Source organism: Mycteria americana, chromosome 1 (assembly GCF_035582795.1).
Source record: "Mycteria americana isolate JAX WOST 10 ecotype Jacksonville Zoo and Gardens chromosome 1, USCA_MyAme_1.0, whole genome shotgun sequence".
Lineage (NCBI taxonomy): Eukaryota > Metazoa > Chordata > Aves > Ciconiiformes > Ciconiidae > Mycteria > Mycteria americana.
The window spans coordinates 163,322,346-163,348,435 of record NC_134365.1 but is presented as its reverse complement, the minus strand read 5'-3'; the positions used below and the strand labels follow the sequence as shown (position 1 = coordinate 163,348,435).

The 26,090-nt window shown below is 37.3% G+C and overlaps 1 protein-coding gene across 6 annotated transcripts in view; it reads right to left on the bottom strand.

The window, feature by feature from the left end:
- The window catches only part of STK24 (serine/threonine kinase 24), a 64,869-nt gene that overhangs the window by 25,230 nt on the left and 13,549 nt on the right, over positions 1–26,090 (bottom strand). For 4 of the 6 annotated variants that reach the window (XM_075526632.1, XM_075526650.1, XM_075526641.1 and 1 more), the window contains exon 2: positions 22,092–22,322. In XM_075526632.1, the coding sequence (XP_075382747.1) occupies positions 22,092–22,322 (231 nt within the window). Of the gene's footprint in view, positions 1–10,102; positions 10,241–22,091; positions 22,323–26,090 lie in introns of all 6 variants that reach the window. The other 2 variants (XM_075526656.1, XM_075526666.1) reach the window with 2 other exon arrangements.

Below are 26,090 nucleotides of genomic sequence, written 5' to 3'. Positions count from 1 at the left end.
AGTAATGCCAGGCACAAGTATAAATTGGGAGAGGAGTAGCCGGAGAGCAGCCCTGCAGAAAGGGATCTGGGGGGGCTGGTCAACAGCAGGCTCAATATGAGTCAGCAGTGTGCCCTGGCAGCCAAGAGGGCAAACCACATCCTGGGGTGCACCAAACACAGCATAACCAGCCCATCAAGAGAGGTGATTATCCCGCTGTATTCAGCATTGGTGCAGCCTCACCTGGAGTACTGTGTGCAGTTCTGGGCCCCACAATTTAAGAGGGATGTGAGGTCCTTGAACGCATCCAGAGGAGGGCATGAAAGAGCTGGAAGGAATGTCCTATGAGGAGCCCCCTATATGGGCTTGTCTGGTTTGGAGAAAAGGAGGCTGAGGGGTGACCTCATTGCTCTCTACAGCTTCCTGAGGAGGGGAAGTGGAGAGGGAGGTGCTGAGCTCTTCTCCCTGGGATCCAGTGATAGGACGCAGCAGAATGGTTCAAAGCTGCACCAGGGGAGGTTTAGACTGGACGTTAGGAAGCATTTCTTTACCGAGAGAGTGGTCAAACACTGGAACAGGCTTCCTAGAGACGTGGCCGATGCCCCAAGCCCATCAGTGTTGAAGAGGCATTTGGACAATGCCCTTAACAGCATGCTTTAACTTTTGGTCAGCCCTGAAGTGGTCAGGCAGTTGGACTAGATGATCGTTGTAGGTCCCTTCCAACTGAAATAGTCTATTCTGTTCTATTTTAATCCCTACCAAAGGGTCACGTAGCAAAAGGAAACCTCTTGCCTTTATGCCGACTAGAACTGGACAAGTATCTGAGCCTCTGAGTTCACCAGCGTATTAACTCCCAAAAGCCACCCACCTAGCTATTCTTATCACATCCCTTAGTATATTTTGCAAAAGTATCTTCTGAGACAAGAAAGAGACAGACAGGGGCCACTCAATGAAAATGAAGGAGGAAAAACTTACATTTTAAAACTCTGATTATAGACATTCAGAATACCAAATAATAATTATATTCCATAAAATATATTTCCTTTCCTTAGAAAAAATGTCTTGATTTTGTTGACTATCTTTATTTGTACAGATACTTCAAACTATTTTCTTTAATAAGCTGACTCCTGTCTACATTGAATTTAATTTAAAATTCATTCTTCGCATCCCTGCGTTGTTTCATTTTCTTGAACAGTCATCTGTCTCTGACCCAAGGAATAATGCCAGTAAGTTTTCTCCACTAATGCTTGTGCATCTGATATATGGCATAGAATTCTGGACAGCTGTGTTCAAGAAAGATGAAACAAACTAGTAATAAAGATTATTTAAGATGACTATAGCAATTTGCTAGGCTTAGTTAGTAAAATAAAAGCTAAGAAAAAAAAAAATCAAGCTACTATATTCCCAAGGGAAAGCTTGATACATATTATAGGAATGTTTCACACAAGATATACAATATGCTATGCTAAGAATGGGACTGGACCCAATCATTTCTTTCCGCTGTTTGCAGCATCTTATTCCCAAACACACTAAGAGAAGCAGTTAGTCCACCTTTTCCTTGCAGTACCAGTCTTGAAACATGTTTTAAAGCAAGGCCATAAATCTACCAGATAGTTATTCAAATGAAATTGCTGCATGGAACATATGGTGGGGTTTGTTTTAGTTTTTATGATTACCAAGTTATATTATGGTTTGTTAGTTTTAACTCTACGTACCAAACATTCACAAGACTTCTAGCATAAAAACACAGGGGTCTCTCAGAGCAAGGAATACATAAATAGCAAAAATATTCATTTACTTTATCCTGCAAAATAAAACTTAATGTAAAAATAACAACTCACAGCCACGGCAGGTAAGGCTCTGAATACTCGTCTATAAAGATGGATTAAAATTTTTAGAAAAGTGATAAATGTATTGCAGAAATTAACTTTTTCTAAATCCCCCGAGGGATTAGAAAATTTTAGCCCTTAGTACTCACTTAAGCCTTTTAGTCATTATTATAGTTGTAGTTCCATCTGCATCTGTACCCTCGCTAGTCTCAGAATGCACCTTCTGTAGGTAAATGCACACAGCCCTTCCCACCTACCTCCAGTTCCACAAACTGTACTACTTTTAGGTAAGACCCTGGGTTAGAGTTCCTTGATCATCTGCTATCTTTAACACACAGATCCAGCTAAATTTAGATACCTTTCTTCAGGAATCAACTAATATTATTTGACAAACACAATCTTGTTAAAAATATTTTAAAAGAGCTGGAACACATTTTTTAGGGAAAAAAAGTAATTCTAAAATATATCTATCTTAGTATCTACATACAGCATTTTGATAATGCTTACTTTCTGCAGACACCACAGATATTCCAAGAATCACAGCTCATCTTGAGAGAGTCCCTTATAGGATTGAAATACTTGTTTTGCTGCTAAGTTTCTCAGATTTTGCCTGTCCCTTCAGGGACCCAAAAACACAAACCACAAAAAAACACCTCACCAAGAAGTCAATAAGAGATGCATCTTCCCTTTTTTATCATCTCGATTACCTTAAGGATTTAAAGAGCTAACAACTTGAAATAAGATACAATTTCCCAGAAGATAAATTCTCCATAAAACTAGCTACTAAATTCTCCAGCTGAAAATTTGAAATTAGAGGTAGCAGAGATTAACTAAAAAAATATTTAAGAATATCGTTTTAATTGCATAGTTACACAATCATATAACACAATTACACAACTACGAATTATACAATTAATAGTCTTTTTAAATCATAATTTATCCTTTTCAATTCTTTTCCTGGTTTGCTCAGTATTTGCTCCTGAAACTTTCATCATCAACTGCTTGGGGCCACATGTCTGAATTTACAATATAAAAGCCATGGATCCAGTAAACTCAGTAATACTACATTTTAAAACAAGTAAAGTATGGAAATGCAGTTAGGGAACACACACATAACTGTATCTGTATCCCAATGTGAAGCTAAGCAATAGCAATTTATTACAATTATGGCATCTCTATATCATCTGTAGCCCTAGATTCAACGTGAATTTAATTCCCTATGGTTCCCCCTCCCCTTTGCCACAGAAATATCACTCAACTTCATGGATATTTTGGGTGTGTTTTTTAAGTTTTCATCATTCATATGAAGTATCTGAACAGATGTAATTACTATTGTAGTGAATCTTACTATCACCTTTAAAAAAAATTTCCAACAAGAATTAGTTATTTTTGTTATTTAAAATCTGCATACATTGCTTAACAAGAAAATGCAAAGAAATGCTTTTGGTGAGACAGTTTTAATGAACTGCTTAATATATATTCTACCTTAGAGCCGGTAACCTATATATACTTACTTTATGCCTTGTAACAACAGCACAAGGCAAATAGAACACTACTATCGATTGATTTTGGCATCACCAGAGCAACGTGCCTCCTTCTTTCCAAGTGTCTCTGGCATGCTTCACATTCCCTAATACCTACTGTCACTTTCCTTTTTAAAGCTGCCCAAATTCTTTTTTTGCTTGTACTTCTCATTCTTCTGTATATATTCCCCACTCTTCCTCTCAAATAGAACACCAAAAGAGCTACATTTTCTTCCATAGCCTAGATTAGTAATTACATATTACACATAATCACTTATATTTTCAAGAAGATACTACGCTTATATACTGAGACTAGCAACATTCAGTGCTCCATTTTAAGATCTGAAATAAAGCCAGTTTTCTTCTTTTAAGCATCAGTCACAACACAGCATTGAATTTTCTTCCAAATGCAGTGAAGCCATGGTGAGTCATCAATCCAAATTTAGGATTGTTATTTCTCTATAAACATAGATAAGCACATTAATGAGGGCACATGGAACATTTCCTTTTTCACAGTAGGAACAAGAAGTTTTCCTCTGATGCCATGAAACTGAGAAAAGGAACAGCTTTGGAACCTAAAGGAAGCTCTGTTACAGAAAGGCAGAGTTTCTGTAAATCCTTTCCAAACTAGTTTGCTCTTCTTGAGGTCTGACTTCCGATTTTAACTCTGGAACCACACAAAAACCTTACAATAGCAGCTTTACCTCTAATGAAGTATTCTCCATTAAGTCACCGTTATACCATAAAAGTATTTGTAAAACAAGCGCAGTTAGAGCAGGTAAAGAACTTCTCCTAGTATGTAAAAATCAAGGACTACGCACTGGAAAAAAAAAAAAAAAGTTATCCACCAAAAAACTCCTCTAGAGTCTCAGAAGTACATTTTAACCAATATCAGAGGAGTACAGAAGACACATACAGAAATAAGTAATCAAGATTAAAATGTTTGTTTGTAAGTCCTTACGAAGTTAATAAAACATCTGAACAAACGTGGAGAGGCCTATCTTTAGAAATGCTTTGTATATTTTTTTTTCTTTACGTGAAGAACATACACATTTCTTAGCACTGTGGTATTATACAGGAGAGATTGACCTAAAGCAATCAAGCCACAGTATATATTGATGAAAATGTTTCTAAATCCCCTTTCTTGAGGGAAGGAGAGGTTGCAGAGGAAAACATAACACAGAGCCACGAAAGAGAAGGGCTCAAAAGTAAGAGCATCAAGTGACCTGTACAGTAATTTAGAATTTAACTAAAAGTCTTAAATCAAGGCAGTCAAGTAATGCATTTTGAAAGCAGTAGTACAACAGTGAGCACATGGTTTTTTTTCTAAGTGAAATAAAATCCCTCCACCTATTGTGAGAAAGAGAATTTCCCACCTTAAATTTATGGTATGCAATTAGCAACAGAATAGAGGGTATTTATAAATATGTATGAAGGGCTTGTTTAGTTCTGGAGACAAGCCATCTCCAAATTCCACTTAATCTATATTTACAAGCACTTCAACTTATTTCAACAATCATAAGCTAGAAATTACATACTTGATTGAAATAACACAACAGATTTGCTAACCAAAATAAGAACTAGCTTAAGTTGATCTATATACTAAAAGTTTTACCATCACTGGATTAGTAGAAAAACCTACAGTACTGAAAAACAGAAACAGAATACCCTGGACGGAACCTCAACTAATCTGAAAAGAACAAACTAGTTCCAAAACTGATACGCATTGCACAGCGAGATGTGTGATATTTTGTTTAATAAAAAATTCAGTTTAACTGGTATATATGCCAAAGTAATATGGGCCAGAAAAAGAGACTTATATTTCAATACTGGTATAAATTTAGTATTAATATTCATACTGATTCTCCAGCATAAGAAACCAGATTAAAAGAACCTTGAGACACACAATGTATGCAACAGGATAACCTCTCTAAGTTGCATTCCTGCTACAGGTTGTTACCTGTTGCTACCACTCCTCGTGGATATTTGTCTTCTGTTAACTTCATATATAAAAACACCCAGGGAAGTTCAACAGCTGTAGCAACCAGAAACTTCTCAAATACTTGCACACTGATTCTTAGATGCCTGACTTCAAAAACATGATGCAGAGATCATGGAACTTGTCTTCTATATCTACTTTGAGCAACCCTGCTCACTGATTCCCTGTTTTGGAAGGACAGAAGTATTTTTTTCAGGATTTCGTCACACTCGTGCTTTTAACTATGCATCTGAAGCCCATGCTACTCGACAAAGCCACCAGGTGGCAGAATCACATAATGCCAAAGATGCTCTCTCACCCCCCCGCCCAACAAAGAAGGTCCAGCCCTAAAGGAAGCTGTGCAACCCAGCGAAGACAGAAGCACAAAACCACCTGTTTAAAATGAGTCTGAAAACATTTATCACTCCGACACCCTTCATAAAAAGAGGAATAAATGATTAACCAAAGAGAAATACACCTTAAGGAATATGATTACTCATACATGTGAATTCTTCAGAATGCTTTCCTTTCCTCACAATCATCAAGGTCAGGTTCAGGCATCATTTTATTCATTCCCCATCTCCTTTCAACAGCAAGTCACAACAGTAGTCACTGTCTTGTTATACAGGATGAGGAATAGGCACACCCTGGCATTTGAGTTTTCATTATTTATTAACTCACATGGACATCTGTGAGCTTATACACAGAGATAAGATACAGATTGATCAGAAAAAATTGTTTTGTATGATGCCATAAATGATGCACTGAGGCACGGACAGGAAATGGCATTTATATATTTGTGGTTCCCGCTCCTCTTAGACAAGCTTAAACCTTTCCACAACAACACTAAATGTTGCCAAGTGTCTCAAATCTGAAAACATGTATCAAGAAGTATTAAGACTTCCAAAATCTTTTAAATGCCCTTTCCCTGGAGCTTATCCTTTCATAAAAAAGAATACCTATATAAGAAAATTATTTTTTTAGGCTTTAGAGAGAAGGCATCTATGAGTTGATGTATTGCCATTAGATCCTTGAAACTCATCAAGCTTTGCAAACTTTCCAGTTGTTAGTTGGCTGTTCAATTTCTAGACCCACAGGTTAGTATCAGAACAGATACCATTTGCCAAAAGTGAGTTCTTAACAGTACAAGGTGGCTATTACCGTTATTCAGCAAATGCATGGTTTTGGCAAGGAATACATACAGCTCTACCTCATTGCCTCAATTCTTGTCATTTCTTGACTAGTTATAAATATTACTTATATATATTATTAGCTCAATTTAAATCCAATCAGAACTAGATCCAGTGCTGCCATATGTTAACAATGCAGAATGAATAGCATACTGCTATCTGCTTTTGTTCCATTCTTTCCAGTACGCAATCCTTGGACAGAGAAGGTAAGCAATGCACCCTTGAACTTCAAACAGCCTATCCAGATGCCAGTTGGATTGCTCAATGTCATATAATAACTCTTTTGATGGACGGAAGGGATGTGACAAAGGATAGAATTACTGATCGCAATAGAAAGTTATTTACGCTGCAGTTTCTCCAAAATTTGAACACCATGGGTATCCAGTTCTGTTACTTTAAGTAGTAAATAATCAAGCCCTTTCCATTGCAAATGGACAAACCAATTCTACCACTCCGTATCTAGGGTGCTATGACTGTTTAATAGCTATCAAGAAAGGCTATAATGTTTTTACAAGCTTTTGGAACTGTTTTCACAGAAGACAAAGTCAGAAAAAAAAAATCTTTCAGTGCCAATTGACACCACCTTTCTAAGACAGTACAGTTTGTTCTTAAAGGCAATCTCAGTAAGTACTATTTTTCTTCCATATCTGATAAACAAAAAGTTCTCCAGCCTCATTACAAGGAATAAAGAATGCCACCATCATTCCAACACTTTCTAGGAAGCATACTGAGTTCTATCATGCAGTTAATCCTTCACTTGAACTTTTTTTTGACAATCTATTTATCTGCTAATGTTCTTCCATCTATTTCCACCTACTACTACAACGCAAGCTTGTATAGACTGGTGTGTCATTTATTTTATAAAGGGAGAAGCTATTTGTTTATGTCATTATAGATTTCATTAAATAAAAACAAACTAGTATTTCCTAAAGACACCTGTTTCAGAGCACCTGAAAGTCAGATGGCATGGAAAGACAACCGTTGGCTTTGAAGAACAAGAGAAACTATTTTATGAGAGAACAAGGCTAAAGACACCTAGGTTGCCTTAGCCACCAAAGATATCCTCTGGATAAATCATCCTCTCTCTCCCCCTTCCCTCTCCCTCATCCTGTCACAACTAACAGTCCATGTTTTAGAGCAGAGTCTTCAAGTACTGTCCAGTGTTCTTAGAAAGGTGAAAAATAACTGAAACACCCAACAGCTGCAGTGAATTAGCCATCTTTAACCTTGGAAATTAATAACCTGCTTTGGGGTTTGGGCGTATAAAAGGAGCAAAAGCAGATGTTATGAAATACAGATTAAGATAATCTATTCATCAAGAAAGTTTGGCATAGTTAGATTTTTGCTCAAAGTAGATACACTGGTATACTATTAAAGAGAACAGTTAAAATGGATTTTGCTTAAATGAATGATTGAGTTTTACTATCAATTTGAAAGGCTCCAAAGAGAAAGAGTTGCTTTGAATATCAGTTCCCTCCACGAAAAACTGACAAAGCAGTAACTAGATTTATCTCCGAAAGGAATTCTTTAAGCATTTCATGAATTCCAGAGCCTCCAAATAATATAATACTTGCCACCTATAGCTACGCCTCTCATTTTATCAGAACGTGAGTCCATCAACAGATATTTTATTTTAGACTAGAAAGAACTCTAGCAATTCTCAGCCCTGTTTCTACTCTTTCTTGCTGAATTCCTAGAGAAGTAGACATAAGACCAAATTTACCCAACAAAACAAAACCAGAAACACCTCCACTTTCACTGACACTAAAAGGCTGCTCAAATGAAGGCAATAAAAGGTGCCTTTGTTTCCTTCTCATCCACTCACAGGGGAGGGCAACCCATTAATAAAAATAAACTATATTTGTGATTTAGCTTGTCTTACAGGAACACAATGAACCTGGTAAGATTTACACAAGCTGCAGTGTGCTACTGCTCATTTTGGCACATTCAGTAATACCTTGTAGAGATAAAAAAGAAGTGTTAGAATAATTTCCAGAAAAAGACTTGCAGTTTTCTGAAAGTTTCCTTCTTTGAATTTGAATATTTGTTTTGCCTCTTTGAACACCAGAAGAAGGGGTATAGAAATAACACATCGTGGAAAAGACTGTATATTAAGAAAAAAACCCAAATTCCTACAGTTGAACAACATACAACATATGAAGAGTAGAAGATTACAAAAGAAAATTTTCCAATGAAACTAAGGAAGCTAACTACTGTAAAAGAAATCTCAGCATTTGGAACACACACACACAAAAACAAACAAACAAAAAAACCCCAAACCCATCAAAACCAACAACCACCACCAAACATTTGAACACAGTCAAGCAAAACCCAAGCTAATGTAATCTATCAACATAGCCAGGACCTGTAAACATTTTAAGTCTGAAGGGTCTGCAAGTTGTTCACAATATCTGTAGGTAAATCTCTTCCAAAGCTATGTAAGTGTAGAATTAGGTGGAATATTATTTTGTAGGATGATCCACTCTTTACTACCTCAACATACTTAACTTACAATCTGTAACTGTAAAAAGTCTGTTCAGCAAACATATAACTCATATTTACTAATGGTCTACTACACTCCCAAATATTCCCATTTAAAAAAAAACCAAACACAAACAAACAAACAAAAAAACACCCAACAAAAAAACAAAGTTCTTCCTTACGATTCCAGTCATATTCTTAGTAGGTTTCATATAATGTTTACTGGAATAAGAACAAGAAAGGCAAGATCTAACGGCAAGATCTATAGCTGAGTATTTCTACAAGTCACCTGAAGGTGGGCAGGGAAGGGATGGAAATCAGCCCTGAAAAGTCTGCTTTTATAAAAAAATAAAAATAAATTTAAAAGCTAACATGATATTTTTGTGTTTAAATTTCTGATGTCACGGTAAACTTCAGTTTATTTTAAATTGCTCTTTCTACTAAATAATTATTCCCTAGGCATTTGGAAGACAAACAGCTGTGCTGCATCTAGGTGGCATCTCTAACAAGAAAAAAAATCCTAAGGACATATTTCCCTCCAGGAGAATGAAATGCAATAATGTGTTTCTACAGAACCTTTCTGGGATAATGCTCACTAGAAATTTAAACACATGAAGAATTAGGTAGAAATTATCTGGATATTAAGGAATCATTCAGAGATCCATTTAAAAAAAAAAGCCTTTTAAAACTGTATGAAGCAAGCAGGGTTTGGTGGGTTTTTTTCCCTCTGACTTTATCCTTAAGGATCATGAATTGAGAAAAGCTCAAGTTTGAACCTCATCCAAAATACGAAAAACAAAATAAGGGAAGGAGGGGAGCATATGTCTGAGTACAAACCCAGGAAGTATAAAATGTGGTTTGTTTTTTTTTTTTTTCCTTACACTGGGAGTACATTCTTAAGCAAATGGACAAAGATTACTGACAGCAACGGACATTTTCGTGAATCTTCAGGGGGCTGCAACCAGCTGATGAGGCCTCACGCAGTTCTCAAAAAATTTTCATGAAGGAGTCATGAACAGAAACCTTTAGGAGATGGTAATGCTGTACTAAAGAATATTACCACACTGGGGTGCAGGATTGATGAGAAGTATTTTGTCTGGGGAGCATTTCTGAGGCGCTTACCTCCTTTGAAGTCTCTTGGCGTCAGGATGAATGCTAGCTGTCCTCGGGCTGCCATCCCTTTGAGGGGAGGGAGATACAGATGAGCCCAAAGGTTTTCTTCTAAACACAAGTCCTTACTGCAAGCTGGCCAAAAGGTCCCTGCAATCAAAGAAATCATTGTGGTTTTGCATGTGGCGCATTTATGTCCTTTAATCAAGGTTTGTCAGCCATCTAACATGTTCAACCACAAAGAAAAAAATAAAAATGCATCTGCTGGGTAGCCAATGCGAAACAGAGACTAAGGAAAGAGAAGAATTGTTCATTCCAGTTTGGACACTATGAACTCCACGAAAAACACAAGCAACATGATTTTTCAGACTCAGCAGAACCACCGCAGTATACAGTATTTTATGCATGTATATATGTATAAAAAAAAGCTATTTGCCTTTGGAATCATTTTCCAACATTCTGAAATTCTGCCTTCTTCAGATCTCAAAAAAAACCATCACATTTTCATTTCTAGACATACATACTAGTCAATGTATTCTACAATCTAATGCAGCAGTCACTCTTCAACAATTACCTCTTGCAATTGCCACAGCAGTATACAATTAATTCTTAAATGCATTCTTTTTGCCATAAGCTAGTTGTAACAGCTTGTAGAGCCACTTCCTAGGAAAAAAACAATGAAAGTTCTGTCATAGTACTGATAAAAGATTCCTTCTGCAGAACATTTAGCAGACTTTTGTGTTTGCATGCCAACATGCTAGAGCCACGAGCTCCATGTTTTCCTTAGTGTGAGTCATCTCTAACAGCATCCATATTCACAGCCTCTTTGGCACATTCCCTGAGCACATGCCCTTCCACCATAGAAATGAATCTTTATAGCCCAGCTGTCACAAGCCTAGGCATGTCATATTAAGCACATGATCTCCCAGAGCTTCAAACTAATGGGCAATCTTGGTTTCTAACTCTTCTACCAAAGTCTATTACGGTAGAAGCAGACAGACTCGTATTTCTTTTATTGGCTGCAAAACCAGTTCCTAGCTAGTAAACACAAGAAACTTAGACAACAACTGAAGAACTGTACACATTTCACTTCCTAAAGGAGTGGGTAACCACTTCTTTAGAACAGTAAGTGTACACGAGTCCATACTCCTCCTCTTCCTACCTGCCTACAGTCGTTTTCCCTTTCCTCACTTTAAAAAACAGCAGTGGGAAAGTGAAAAATCCTGTCCCTTACAACCATTATCCTTTTTACTGTTAAGTTTATTACCTACCGGGGCTGACAATAGTCATCCCCCCCTTCCCTGTGCACCAGGCAAATAACTACTTCATAACCACGCCTATCGAGTCATTACCTTATGGGGAAAAAAAAAAAACCACCTAACTGCAATCTGTGGCAGATCTTTTCCCAGAAAGTCCATTTAAAGAGGCACATGAAGATTAATGAATGACTTACATGGTTCTCTGACAATCCCAACATTTCATCTATTCACCTCTTACGGATAGTCACAGAGAAGGCAAGAAACACAAAAATGTAATCCATAATCAAAGCTCCATACGGAACTGAATTTTACTGAGAGATACATCAAATGTTTATTAATAAACTGTACAAAGTCCCCAAATGGGAAGTTGGAAGCAAACGTAAATCAGCTTTAGTTTACAGAATTCATTCGTCCAGATAAATTTCATTTCAACAAAAACAGAACTAACAAATGAACCTTGCATCCGATGAATACTGAGATTAGTAATTTTTTTTTCCAACAACAAAATGTCACCCTACTTGCACCTATGTATCTTAAACCTATTTCACTGGAGTAGTTCACATCAGTAACACTCAGGGGTTTTATGAATTACTGCCCTCTCTAGACCAGAAACAAACTTCCAACAGAAAATATGAGGCACAAGAACCCCTTCACCTCCATTGTCCAAAAAACAACTGCTCTAATGCTTACATCTGTTCCTGTTTACCCATTACATCAAATTAAATTCAAGATGAAAGGTACAAGTCAAATTTACTTCTTTGCACAAGTATCAATCCACCCATCAGTTTAATCCTTTTTTCACCACTTGTGTATACAGTTTCCAAGATCTTTTGCATCCCTGCTCTGCAGCCCGTAAATCTTTACTCCTCTTTTCCCTTCACCTTTTGCATTCACATTGCTATTAAATTCCATTGCTTCTTTTACAGAACATGCATAGGCCAATCCTTCTTCAAAACTCTTACTACTAATGAAGTTGTACATATCAGCCCTAGAATTGCCCAGGATCTTCAACTTGGACTTCTGCCAAGTTCATTGCTCCAATCCCTGCAAAACACATCATTTTTCTGCAAACCCCTTATTATTTTCCACTTTTTCTCTTTACAACTCTTCCCCTGACCTCTAATTACTGCTAAAAACACCTTTAATTCACATCCATAATTTCCATTCTGCCTTGCTCCCCTATGTTGTTGTTTCCTTCTTACAAACTGCTGTTTCAAGGAACTGTTAAAGAAAGCAAAGAGGGAGAAAGCCTCGGTATCTCCAAATGATGATTTTTATCCCAACTGTTATGCAACAGCTTACAAATTTAGTAGTATAATGAAAAAACTAGACAGAAAGAACCTTAAGAATTTGGTTGAAAACACTGGCTCATGAATACAAGAACTGCGATGTCTTAGAACTAATACAGTCCACAAACCTATTCACCATGGAACTTTCCTTTTGAAGTTAAATATTTTTGAGTCTAACCGACTTGTTCCAAATAACAGTTTCTGAAGGTTCTACATTCAACCATTTTATTATGCTTATTAACATGCTCTGTAACATGCCAGAAGATAATATTCCCTTATATGTGTAAAGAACATACTCTTTCTGCTTTTATACAACTATCTCCATACAGACCACAGGAAGACCTAGAAGAATCCATTTGATCCAAAGAACCGTATAAATGCTGAAGTATACTGAAGTAAAAGAAAGTTAACTAAGCAATACAAACTACCTAATGTTCACATTAAAGATATGACACAAACATAGTAACTATGTAAGAGCACAAAATTATGACAGAGGTATGTAAAGAAAGAAGTTTTCAATCGAAATGGCAAATGTTTGAGAGGTTCAGGTGAGCATCGGATCAATAGACTGGCAGCCACCTTATAGTGACACTGGTCACGTTCTAGTTGAAAAGCCTTGTGCCAGGAAGCCTCTTGGGGCAACAAGATGGGAAACAGCCCATGGAACTACTCCACCTAAACCTGGGCACAAATACAAACACACACAAATACATCATCATTACTGTTGGCTGATCAAAGAAGTTTCATAAACAATGATTTGGCAGTGTGCTCCCATAAAACTTTAGACCAATCTGAACCAACAGGGTACAATCCCCCCCCTTAAAAAAAAAAAGAAAAAAGACAAAAAAGCCATTAGTCCCCTGCCTACTCAGTGAGCTGAACCACTTCGCTGAAAGTTTAAATAGCCCCTGCTGCTAGGGTGAGGGAAGCGGCCAGTCGCAAGGCAGTCAGACTTCCCTTTCAGCAGCAGCGGAAAAAGCTTGCACCTAGATGCCATACTAACACTCACAGGCCTGCAGCAACAAGTGTAGCAATTAACACACAAGATACAGAGGGCATTTGACATAAACAGTATTACATACTGTTAGGAAGCAATGCTATGTCATCCTGATCTGTATGGCCAAACTAAATACAAGGCTTCATGTTACAGCTAATCTAGAAGCATGCTGTTACCAAAACCCATGGTCCTTCTCTCTCCCCCCACCTCCCAAGGCCCTGACTCCACCTTTTTTTTTTTTTTTTTTCCTGGTGCACCAGACTTAGCAATTTTGAAGCCACAGGTCTCAGCTGGCTAATCTGTAAGGGTTTGGCATTTGCTCTTTTCAAGACCCAGGTTATTTTTGGAAGGGGCAGGAGAAGGCATTGGGGAAACTTGTTTTCCAGGTGAACCAAGTCATTATGCAGTCAACAGATCCAATACAAGTAAAATGGCAGGAACATGAAAGCAGGATGGGGAACAAGATACTGTTGCTGCCTATTTCAGCAGCAGCTAGCTGTTAGATCTGCCCAAAGGCAGGTACCGGGACATGAAATTATGCACAGTTTTTCATACCATACAGAAGCCACCAATCAGAGCAGTACAGAGGCAGCTTTTAAGGCCATCACAACAAGCACAACACAAACATATTACTTCCAAGAAATTATATTTTACATTGAGCTTTCTAAATTTTCATTTAAAGCAAGATCAGAGTAACATGACGCAGTTAAGTACTTAAACCTTGGGTAATACAACATACAGTTATTACAAACTCTCAGTTTTCTTTGAGATATACTACTTTGACATGCTTCCCAACCTTGATAAGAATTATTTAGCCATAAAAGACTAACAGTGTGGAACTGATTACACTGATGACACGAAAATTCTTGAAGTCAGCATTGCTTACTAGGTAGATTTTTCCACATATTCAGAAAAATAGGACAATATGATGCACATTCCAGAAAGTGATAATAATCCCTTGGACTGCTAAAGGAAAGTAGTGGAATAAAATTTTCTAAAGTCACAATTCAAAACAGTGTATTTTAATAAAGGCAATGCAAACAAGGGACTCTTTTCGCATTAAAAGCACAGCAAATGACTACAGGGAAAGACAAAAGTAGTAAAGACTATGGGCAACAAAGGTTCAGAGTTGCAAGGTCATCATCTCTGAACTAAGAAGGGACCAAGCTATTTTAAATATAAAAACAGAGCCTCACAGCAAAACCACCTGTGCTAGAGATAGACAGAGTTCACGAGTGCTTTTGCACCCTTTTGCCTTTCTCTTATTTATGGCCATTAGGGGCTGCATCAATGGAAGCTTTCAACTTGTTCTTTAAATCAGTAAACCCACTCGATCTGAAAGCCTACCAGAATCATTACAGAAACTCTCTTGCTACCTCTTCTAGGGCTGCCCAGCCAGATGTCAGTTTCACATTTACTAGGGACAAATGAAGGCAGCACCTGTTCAGCTCCTCTGGAGTCTAGTGCTGCCTGGTGCTAACAGAGGGGGTTACCGGGGGCTTCAGAAGAAAAGTAAGCATACCAGAATACGGACTGCCTCACAGAAACCTGTGCCTCATTTTGTTCCCAACGCTGACGTGATAAGAGAGAATTTGCAGTCCCAGCTCCCCTCTCATTTCAGCTGCAGGAATTCCTACAGGATAAGACAATTCCATCTGGCTTTGGTCAAGAGAACAGAGAAGGCACTCCATCGCCTCAACCCCTCACAAAATGCAATAATGACAACACAGCTGCAATTGTAGTAGGCAAAATGAGAGATACAGCTTTTTTTCATTTAAGGTGCTTAACTCCCATCCAAAGTTCAGTGACTGTGGTTTGCAAAGGTCAAGTCTGAAAGGGCACTAGCTGCTGCTGTGGGGCTGGGCACACAACACAAATGATGTAACATCAAGAAACTACTGACACATTTCACTTCTCCCTGTGCTGAGGTAGCAGCCCCTGTCACAGCAGATTCTACAGTCCTAACATTAAGCGGGAAGATCTCCACTCTGCTCTCCCACCCTGACAATCATGATGTAACCTGCCACAGGCTGCCTGCTATATCAAATGACAACAGAACGCACCAAGTTCCTTAAATTCTGGCTGACCCACAGCATACGTTTAAGGTCACATCAGTTCAGAGATGCTCATAAATGTTAAAGTAAACCAGTTAAAGCTGTAAAGGAAAAGGATATCAAGTTAAAACTTATTGAAGTCACATATAAACACCCACATTCCAAGTTACATTACCTAGATTGCTGAGGCAAGAATATTCAACATATCCACATTAATGTCCTTGAGTTTCCTAAAATGTGCAAGCTTCGGCTTCTTTAAATTCAGCAAATACTGATTTAAAAAATAACTGCAAGTGACAAAATCCACGTCATAGAAACTTTTCCAATATTTAAGCTATCTTCCCTTTTAAAAAAGTGTCTGTGATTACCACAAGAAATTTGCTTAGCTTGACCACTCAGCAATTACACCTTATTGTATTTTGGCGTAACAGATTAGAAAGCACTGAACTATCCCCACTTAAACATGGAAAAGATTTCATATATACACAGTCACTTCCAAACCTTCTCTTGGATAAACAAAATCAAGCCTGAACTTCAGCCTTTCTCTGGAATACAGGCTTCCAAACCTCAAACTGTTCCTGAAGCTCTTAACTGAATGCATTACACTATTCCAGCCACACTGTGAACTGGCCGTATTATTCCAAGAATGACCTCACTGATGCCATGTACACCAAAGCCCTAGCCAATACAAGATTTATTTTGGCTCAGCCACAGCATTACTTACCAACCTCATGTTCATCTGATTATCTAAAATAAACTATACATTACTTTCAGAATCACTGCTTTTCAAAAATAAATCTTTATTTCTAGCCTTCATTTGCCTGAACTTGTTCTACAGAGCTCGGTTCATCAAACTTCATAGAAGTGGCATGGGTTTTTTCATGAGGGTATATTGTGTCATTCATAAAATTTAACCAGAAGCTATTTTCTGTTTTCTTGCAGTCTATATAAACACCAGCTTGACATACAGCAGTAGGTATATTATATCCTAGACATGAAGTAAAAACCCACATAGGTATCAAGACTAAAATGAAAATTATCCGGTATGAACCTTACCAGCTCCAGCTTTTCTTACAAACTTTTTTTTTTTTTTTTTAAGAATTCTTAAAATCCTTTGACAGAATGGGAAGTTGTCTGGGTAAAAGCAGGGGGGAAATAAACCAGAAGCCCTGATTGTCATTGGGTCAAATAGTTTAAACAGTTCAAAAGAGGGTATTAAAAAAGCTACAAAAGCTCAAAAGCTACAAAGTGTGCTAGAAAAATATATCTGAAGGATGAAGAAACATCAGCTTAGAGACAGTAATATTTTTTAAAATACATACTACAAGACTAGCTCAATACCAGTTCAATATCACTAGAACCTAGTTATATTGGATGCTGAAACTACTTAGTGATCGTTTACTCTACCATTAAATTCATATGTATAGAAGTCTAAGACAGGGAATTTAAAGACTTTTTAATGTATACATACATATCTAAACACCCAGCTCATTGATCCCAGCTTTTGTCCATATATATATATATATATATATATTAAACTCAGCTTTGAGAGAGACATACATATACACATACGCAAAAAAAGCCAAGATTCTTTATTCTTCATATGTATGTCATGACATACATACATATAGGCAAGAAAGCCAAGAAACTTTATTATTCAACCATTTAAAGCTAAAGACAAATTAATTTCCTTTTATATATTTCTAAACAATAATCCAAGACCAAAGAAACATGAAAATGTTAAGAAGTTATAATAAAACAGTAATTAAAGTTATGAACAAAACCGAAGAAACATTATCAGAGAGGCATCTGAATCTTGGAAATAAAACAGATTCCAAACAACTTGGCCTAAAAAGGACAAGAGAAACAACTTCAGAACCAAATCTAACTGAGCTCTTGAAAAATTGGTAAAGCAGAATAAGATGCAAAAAGCAGAGCTGACAGGCTCCTAGACAGAAAAAACTTTTAGAATACATAGCATAGCAGAACTTTTAAAGAGTTACAGCATGGCAAAACTCAGAAGAGACAGCAAACAACTTCAGACAATTTCATAAGAAAAATTAAAAAAATAAAATAAATCTAACAAGAAACACAAAGAATCCCTATTCCATTACAAAGGAGGCAGTGGATGCTGTTACCTAAAAGCTAAAGTAGTAAACAGACCCAGAGAAGTTTCATGAATTAATTTTATAAGGATCTAAAAAGAACTATAATTCTTCTATCCATGGAGTATTTAATCAGATCATAGATGGAACAGATGAACTTTTCATTCGGAAGACAGCAAGGATAAATATGGTTCCCAGAGCAAAGAGAGGCAGCAGACTCACTACTTATTTTGTTAAGCCTACTTCATTAAGGAACATTGATACAGGTTTTTAACACAGCATGGCAGATAAGGAATGGCAATCCCTCTAGATATATACACCCATACAAACCATGTCACTGCGATACGCTTTAAGAGCAACATTCTAGTTACTATCTCCTACAGCAGACAAAAGCCCTTTGTCCCACTAGAATGGGAACGCAAAGACATCATATTTAAAAATGTGGCTTTAGAAAGGAGTATTTGCATTTCTGTTTTATATAAAGACCTCAGGGTTTCTGACAAAAAGATGTTCTGCAAATTAATTCAGGATGACAATCTAAACTGGTACCCACTTCACTACTGCTTATTGTTCTATTTGAATGAACTCTGACCACAGCAATTACACACAGATGTAAAGAACAAAGTCTGGAGGGAACAGAAGACTTGCTCTATGCAAGCAATAAGCTGCTTTTTATTTAAAATTCACTGTGTTAAAGCAGTAATACCTCACACGAACAGATATGGCTTAGTCTCTGGATATGAAAAAATAAAAAAGATTGCTATAAAGGAAACACATTTCTGAAAAGATAAAGTTGGGATATAAAAAAAAATTTAAAGTAAGAAAATTTAACAAGGCTTTTGGGTATATCGCCCTAGTCTAAAAAGTAGCTTAAAAAAAATATTTTTTTAAATGTAAATTTCCAGGACAAAGTAACTGTCATTAACTCATGATAATACTCATTTTCAGTTGTACTTCCATGTATATCATGCAGGAGACACCAAGAGCTTGACAAGCTGTTCTCACAAACATCATCTGAAGACGGCGAGAGGCCTTGGGCAAGTACAACAGTATTATATAAGCCTTCTAAAATTCCAGTCAACAGGTCCCTTAACACACAGGCATGTATAATCATGTAGCTTAACTGAAGCAGGTGTGGAGTAAGAGAGAATGAAGAACAATACAAGGATTTCTCAAAAGACAGATGATTCAGATGTTAAAAAAAAAAAAAAAAAAAACCCACACACCAAACCAACCCCAAAACATTCTGGCTACCTAGAGAATCTTCAAAAATATCAAAGTCCTCATGGCAATGCCCATTAACCACCTTTGCTGAAAATACAGAATGACTCTTAAAATCTGTCAAATATTTTAAAGGATGTCAGAGCAGGTATTCTGCAATTACATAAACTTGTTCTAGAAAGGGACATCAAATATTAATCATCAGGTCTGCAGTGTTCCAAATGAGACAGAAGTTTTTCTTTTCCAGTATCTTGAAACTTGTTATAACAAAATAAATACCAAAAAGTTCTCATAAAAGATACTTACTGCTACTTAACAACGGACATGGGAGTACTTAGGAAAAAAGTTATTACATAATAGAAGACACCTCTTCAGCTCACAAAAGAATATGCATGAAACCTAGGGAAACAAAGACTGATCTAGAGCCAGAAGGGAAAAAAATAAGAGAGATTGAAATTATTATTGGAACTGTTATTTGTCTGCCAAAAATAATTTATAGAAAATCAATTTAAGAGTTCTCTATAAACAGTAACCTCTTTCTATCCAAGATCCACCAGACACATGGTCAGCAGGCATCATGCTGCACAGGCTTTAGAGAGTAATAATCGCTGCAGTTGGCTGGCAATATAACCTAAGATCCTATCATTTTCCCACTTGCTTACTTCAAAGAAGTTCATTCTGTGAGAAAAGAGTATCTTTCTTGTAATTAGTGCTAAACTATCCAATCATGGAAGAAATAATGTCTCCTAATCACTCAAGATGTGGAAAATTAATGTGTTGAACATTCTTGGTGATGGATTATCACACTGTTCAGAAATAGAGTTAAAAGATGGTCAAGCCCTTAGAACTACATATGGCAGTCCTGGCTTGCAAATACAACAAAGATCTGCAGCAAATAAACCTAGATTCCTAGCCACGAATATTAACCAATTCATTTAAACATTAATACGGTCCTTTTTAAGTGTGTGTGTATATATATATATAGATAGATATATATGATGACGTATTATTACTATCCAATAACAAGACCTGACCCTTACTTTAGAAAGCTAATAGAACTGCAAAATGTTTCCTTTGCAAAGATTTTGTCACTTCAGCATCACCTAATAACCACCACATACTAATTTTTAACAGCATAAAGAAATGGGGTTTTTGCGTTGAAGACCAGAAGTTCTGTAATACCAAGTGTCTTGCAAAACAACATATAATCACAAAGAATTGAAGCAATGAATAAACATGATTAGCTGTACATTCTACTAGCTGTAAAAAGAGCTGTACTTTCCTCCAAAACTGAGTCATACATAGCCACTGCTAGTGCAGTATCTTAGAAAACCAATGCAAGTTGGAAAATTCACAGGCTACTGCACTTGATAGAAGGGATGCAGAAGGTACAAGCATTTTCAGAGGGTCCTCCTCACAACAATAAGCACAAGTATCACTTCCATCCAGCCAAACCCATTCAGGCTACCAAGTCCTACAGTCTCCTCTCTCCTTCAATTAGGAAAAGCCACAGTTGCCATACTACCTTTCACAAAACATTGACATTCACTCAGTTCAAATTTGGACACTGGATTCTCTTTTTCAGCCACATTGCTACTATACATTTTAAAAACCATTAAGTGGCATTCCCATCAAACATCTAACTATTTTTCTTGTATTCTATTTCACTTATCCTATAAGATCTTACTGTTCCTCCTCTACAACGAGCAGATTTGAAGCAGACAGACAGTCCAGGAGAGAAATCCCACTTTTGCCTTTTTGCCATACTTCACTTAACTACCAAACCTAGACTGAGAAATTTCAAAAGAAGTAATAAAAGCGTTGATGAAAAATTTATCCAATTTACTGTGCTCAATTATGTGCCTCCTGACACTTCTGAGATCTAAACTATAGGTAACGTCTAAGTCCAGTACTGGTGACAAGTTTTCAGGTCTGAAACCATTCATAAAGCCTTCAGTGATAAGCTGTCCAAGCAAACTGGTGCAGAGCACAAGGAAGAAAGGAAAAGCTGTCTCTCCCCTCAGTAATGCATTTCCTGGATTCAGAAAATGTCCTTTTTTTCCTTAGAAACTAACTGGCAGTCTCAGAAATCCAGAGATAAAATGGGGTCCCCCTTTCAGAACCTTCATATCTTTGCTGATGAAGTAAAATGCTTCCACAAAAGCAAAAGCAGACTGAAAATTAATTTTAAAGTATTTTCTGCCTACTTGTAACTTCAAATCCTGTCAAGAGAACAATCTCTTATCTAGATTGCCATCTCACTGTCATAAAAGAAAGAACCATCCAGATGGGTACAAAGTCTGACCAAAGAAACGAAGTAGTACCAAAAGCTTCTAGGTATTTTCACTACCTTCTAGAGGTAATAAATCACTATATCCATCCAATTAAAAAAAAAAAAAAACCCACCAACGAAAAAACCCACCTCTACCTGACACACTTAAAACTGAACCCTGAAATTAATTAATATGGCAGGGGGAGGGAAGGGAAACAGATTCAGAAGGCAGTTAATGGAAACCCCTTCCATTAGCTTCACTTACAGCTAATGTGCTGTTTGCTATTGTGCAAATAAATTAACTTTTAGATTTTAATTTTTAAATCACTCAGATCAAGGCTAGATTCAGTACCCTTGAAAAGCAACCTAAGTTTTGCCACTAATCAAACCTTGACAAAAAACTTTCAAGCTTCACAGAACAGCTGATACTACATTGTTTTTAATGTTTTGACAATTCAAATGCAGACTTAGGTTATATTTTCTGAATTTAAACAACAGTTAGAGTTACATTCTCCTAATATTAAGAGAATCTAAACATATCACGTAGAGCTTAACAAATTGATATTATTTAAATTAATTTCTTTTTGTACAGAAATAGCAAGACATGCATTTTTTTTTCTATTAAGTTCTGTCACATACTTCGCAAAATATAACTCATTCTTTCTTTAGAATTGAAAGGACAAAAATATATTTTTCTTCAACTGAGGTCTAATTGAAACCTTGCCAACGAAAACAGGCATGATCAGATAACTTGGAAAAGAATTACTTATAAAATCAAATCACCATCATCTGTGAGCATCTTACCTTTAAATAGGATCCATAATATTTAGTTACATATGGACTGTCACACTGACTCAGCACTGTGATTTCTTGTTGGATGTCTTCTATTTCATCTTCTGCTTCTTCTAGGTCAATAATTTTTATAGCAACCACTTTCTGAGTCCGATTGTCAATTCCTTTAAAAACTTCACCAAAAGAGCCCTTACCAATTTTCTCCAGTTTTGTAAACAGTTCTTCTGGATCTGCCTTCAGAGTCTGTTAAAAATAAGAGAAAAGCTACTCAGTATTTGTAACATTAAAACGAAATGTGGTATTTTTAAAGGCAACAAACACTTCAAATTCTACACATTCCTATTTACCCAGCTATTCTTTTTCTATCTACACGATTAATGTGTTCTTCCTACATCCCTTATATGCACACACTGCAACATTTATGCTTCCCTGTATATAAAGTACAAACTTAACACCATGCCTGTGACAGGGTTTTATCCTATCTGGCAACAGAAAGTGCTGCTACCCCAATTTCTTTTTCTTTGCCAATAAACTGCACCCTGGCCCCGAGAATGAAAGATCCTTACAAAGATTTGGTTTCTATTAAAACCAAGATAGATCAAATACCACTACCAACAAAAGTAAACCTTTTGTCTAACCCTTTTCTCTTGAAATCGGTTCCTTCCCAGAACCCACTACTACTCTCTTGAATTTTTCACATATCTCATCCTCTTAAGGATTTTGTTCCCACTCTTCAGTGCACAGACTACTATTTCCTTTTGTTTGATGTGGCAAGCAATCCTCTTCAATTTTCTCCTACTAAGGATCACCTGCATGAACTGCCATGCTTCCTCCTTATCCTTGACCTCAAGATTTTCTGAAGCAGGATTTCTTTTTCTTCTGCTCTCAGTTGGGTAAACTCATTCACTCCTAAAAAACATCCTGTTCCCAGTTATCTTGGTTTGAACAGTCACATGATAACTATGAGCACTCACCTAAACATGCAAATGTAAGCCCTAGGCAGGCCACTCTGCCATATTTGTTTTCTCCACGGTCAAATATTCAGCTAGCTACTGCTGCTCTTAGACTTCTCACTTTCAGTGCACGGATGGTAAGTTCCATTGTGCACCTTCTTAATCTAACAGCAAGGAGCCTTTATAGCTAACAAAAATATATATAAATTACAATTAAAATGGAAAAGTCATACGTAGAGGGAATAGTCATGACATGAAGAAAAATAGGATAGGATTACTTAGAATCTTTCCCTTAAGAAATAAAACAAACACTTCAAAAGACTTGTTATTGTTCTTAAAAGGACAAGATTCATGCTAACTAAGTGAAAATACATTGTTGATACAGAAAAAGGCTCATACAAGAAAAATTCAATAATGCCTAAGTAAGCATAAAACCACACAATTTATACTTAGCCAAACTTTGTAGAAGCATAGAGAAGGGAATGAAAATTTCAGTTACCACTGACAAACACTGAGCCAACATTTTGTCTTTAACAATTAAATTTAGCTTATACACCATCTCCCACCTATACTTCTATTTCTGCTCTCACATCTCAAAGGTTATGTAATTAACCCATGCAGCCCCAAGAGGAAGATTGTCTAGAAGATATTTTAGTTTGTCTGGAGGTATTTGAATTTCACAGCTGAATTAGGTGTTTTGAGGACGAGGTAGCTATGACTGACTGAGCCCAGAGATAAACCCACTCAACTCTTCAGGCAGCATGTTTGTGGAGCAGTCTGGATTCTACCTTCATGTGGCGCAAATTGTGAGTATGCTACTGCTTCTAATACTTTATAGTAAGCTACAAGACATCACAGTTTTCAGCTAATCGTCCCAGGAATAGATCACTGGTGAGATCAGCCCAAAGAAAAAACACTCTTCCAAGTATACTGCAAGACTTCACCAGCCTGAGGAAGTTCCCCCTGATTTACATCCTATTGATCCACCTTTCTACCCAAAATCAGTTTCAGGAAACAAACAGAAGGACGTGGGGTTTTATCACCCTTTTGCCATTAAAAGTAACAGAGCAAGAGATCCAAGTCCCTTCCACCAAAAGACGCTTGTTCCTCCTTTAATTTCAATGTAATGAGAATTACATACTATTACACACTATTAAATACTACATACATAATATGCTAATATATCTCCCACTTGGAAACCAGATCAGGGCACTTTATGTTTTCCAGCAAGGGCAGTTACCCTTTAGCTACACAGTAGCCCCTACCAAAGCTTCCAGGGATATCATTTATAAGAGATCACAAAACTAGGCACCAAATCATGCTGTAGCAGTTCTCCTCGTGCCCCACAGAATGTTCTTTTGTCAATATTCAAAACAGTCTTCTCTGAGAATTCTTCATGAATAAAAATAACCTTAACACTTGCATCAGATATTTTCCCTTGTGGAAGACAATTATCAGTCTGTGCTTTCATACATACTGTGTTAGAATTTGAGATGACATGCTGTAGAGAGCTGTGCACGCCTAATCCATCCACACAAGCCTCCTAGTTCCATTCACTAGCCACAGGAATCTAAGCATTACATCATTACAAAGGCATTTGGGTAAGTCACAAACCAACCCCAGTCACAGCTGCCTAAAAAATTCTGTTTCACCTCCAGAAACTAAAAAGCCAGCACTACTCAGAGTCGCAGTGTACTGCAGTTGTTCATATGGAGAAAAATTCCAAGAGTACATGAGCTACCTGCCAGCAGCTATTTGAGAGCTGTTGGCCATATGTATTCACCCCCTATTGTCCCTTTTCCCCCCAACCCCTCAAACATCTGTTATGATCGTATATTAAAGCCCATTACTTCATGACACCACAATCTCCAGAGACTTGCAGAACTCTCACAGCTTCATTTTTACAGTGTCAAGCACTTGGGATTCTGGTACTAGGCTGACAGTTTTATAAACAACTGCAGTAGAACATTTTCCCAGTCATTTTGTGTTAATAATTACAGAAAAGCAGGGAAGATAACTGTTCCTGGAAGCCCTGAGAAGCAGGGAAGAATTGTTCCTGTTTCGGTTTTTTTTTTTTTCCCTACAATCAAGGTTTTCATAGAATCACAGAATCATAGAATTGTTTAGTTTGGAAAAGACCTTTAAGATCATCAAGTCCAACCATTAACCTAGCACTGCCAAGTCCACCACTACACCATGTCCCTAAGCACCTCATCTACATGTTGTTTGAATACCTCCAGGGATGGTGACTCAACCACTTCCCTGGGCAGCCTGTTCCAGTGCTTGACAACCCTTTCAGTGAAGAATTTTTTCCTTATATCCAGTCTAAACCTCCCCTGGCACAACTTGAGGCCATTTCCTCTTGTCCTAGCACTTGTTACCTGGGAGAAGAGACTAACACTCACCTCTCTACAACCTCCTTTCAGGTAGTTGTAGAGAACAATAAGGTCTCCCCTCAGCCTCCTTTTCTCCAGGCTAAACAACCCCAGTTCCCTCAGCCGCTCCTCATAAGACTTGTGCTCCAGACCCTTCACCAGCTTCGTTGCCCTTCTCTGGACACGCTCCAGCACCTCAATGTCTCTCTTGTAGTGAGGGGCCCAAAACTGAACACGGTATTTGAGGTGCAGCCTCACCAGTGCCAAGTACAGGGGGACAATCACTTTCGTAGTCCTGCTGGCCACGCTATTTGTGATACAAGCCAGGATGCTTGTTGGGTTTCTTGGCCACCTGGGCACACTGCTGGCTCATATTCAGCCGACTATCAACCAACACTCCCAGGTCCTTTTCCGCCAGGCAGCTTTCCAGCCACAATATGTCTGGGGGTTTTGTAGCCATTTTGAAAAATTAATTGTTCAATAATAGGTGGTATTAATATCATTAAATTTATTAATAGTAATGGTTCTTTTTCCAAATTCCTTGTGAAATTACTAGTTATAAAAAAAACCTTTTTCTTCCCAAATCAGAACTTTTGCAAATTCATTTCTTAGTTTTAAAATTTAAAAGTTGCCATTTTTGAACTTTGTTCTGAGCAACAGGAGGAGGTGGTAGCAGTTTTAAA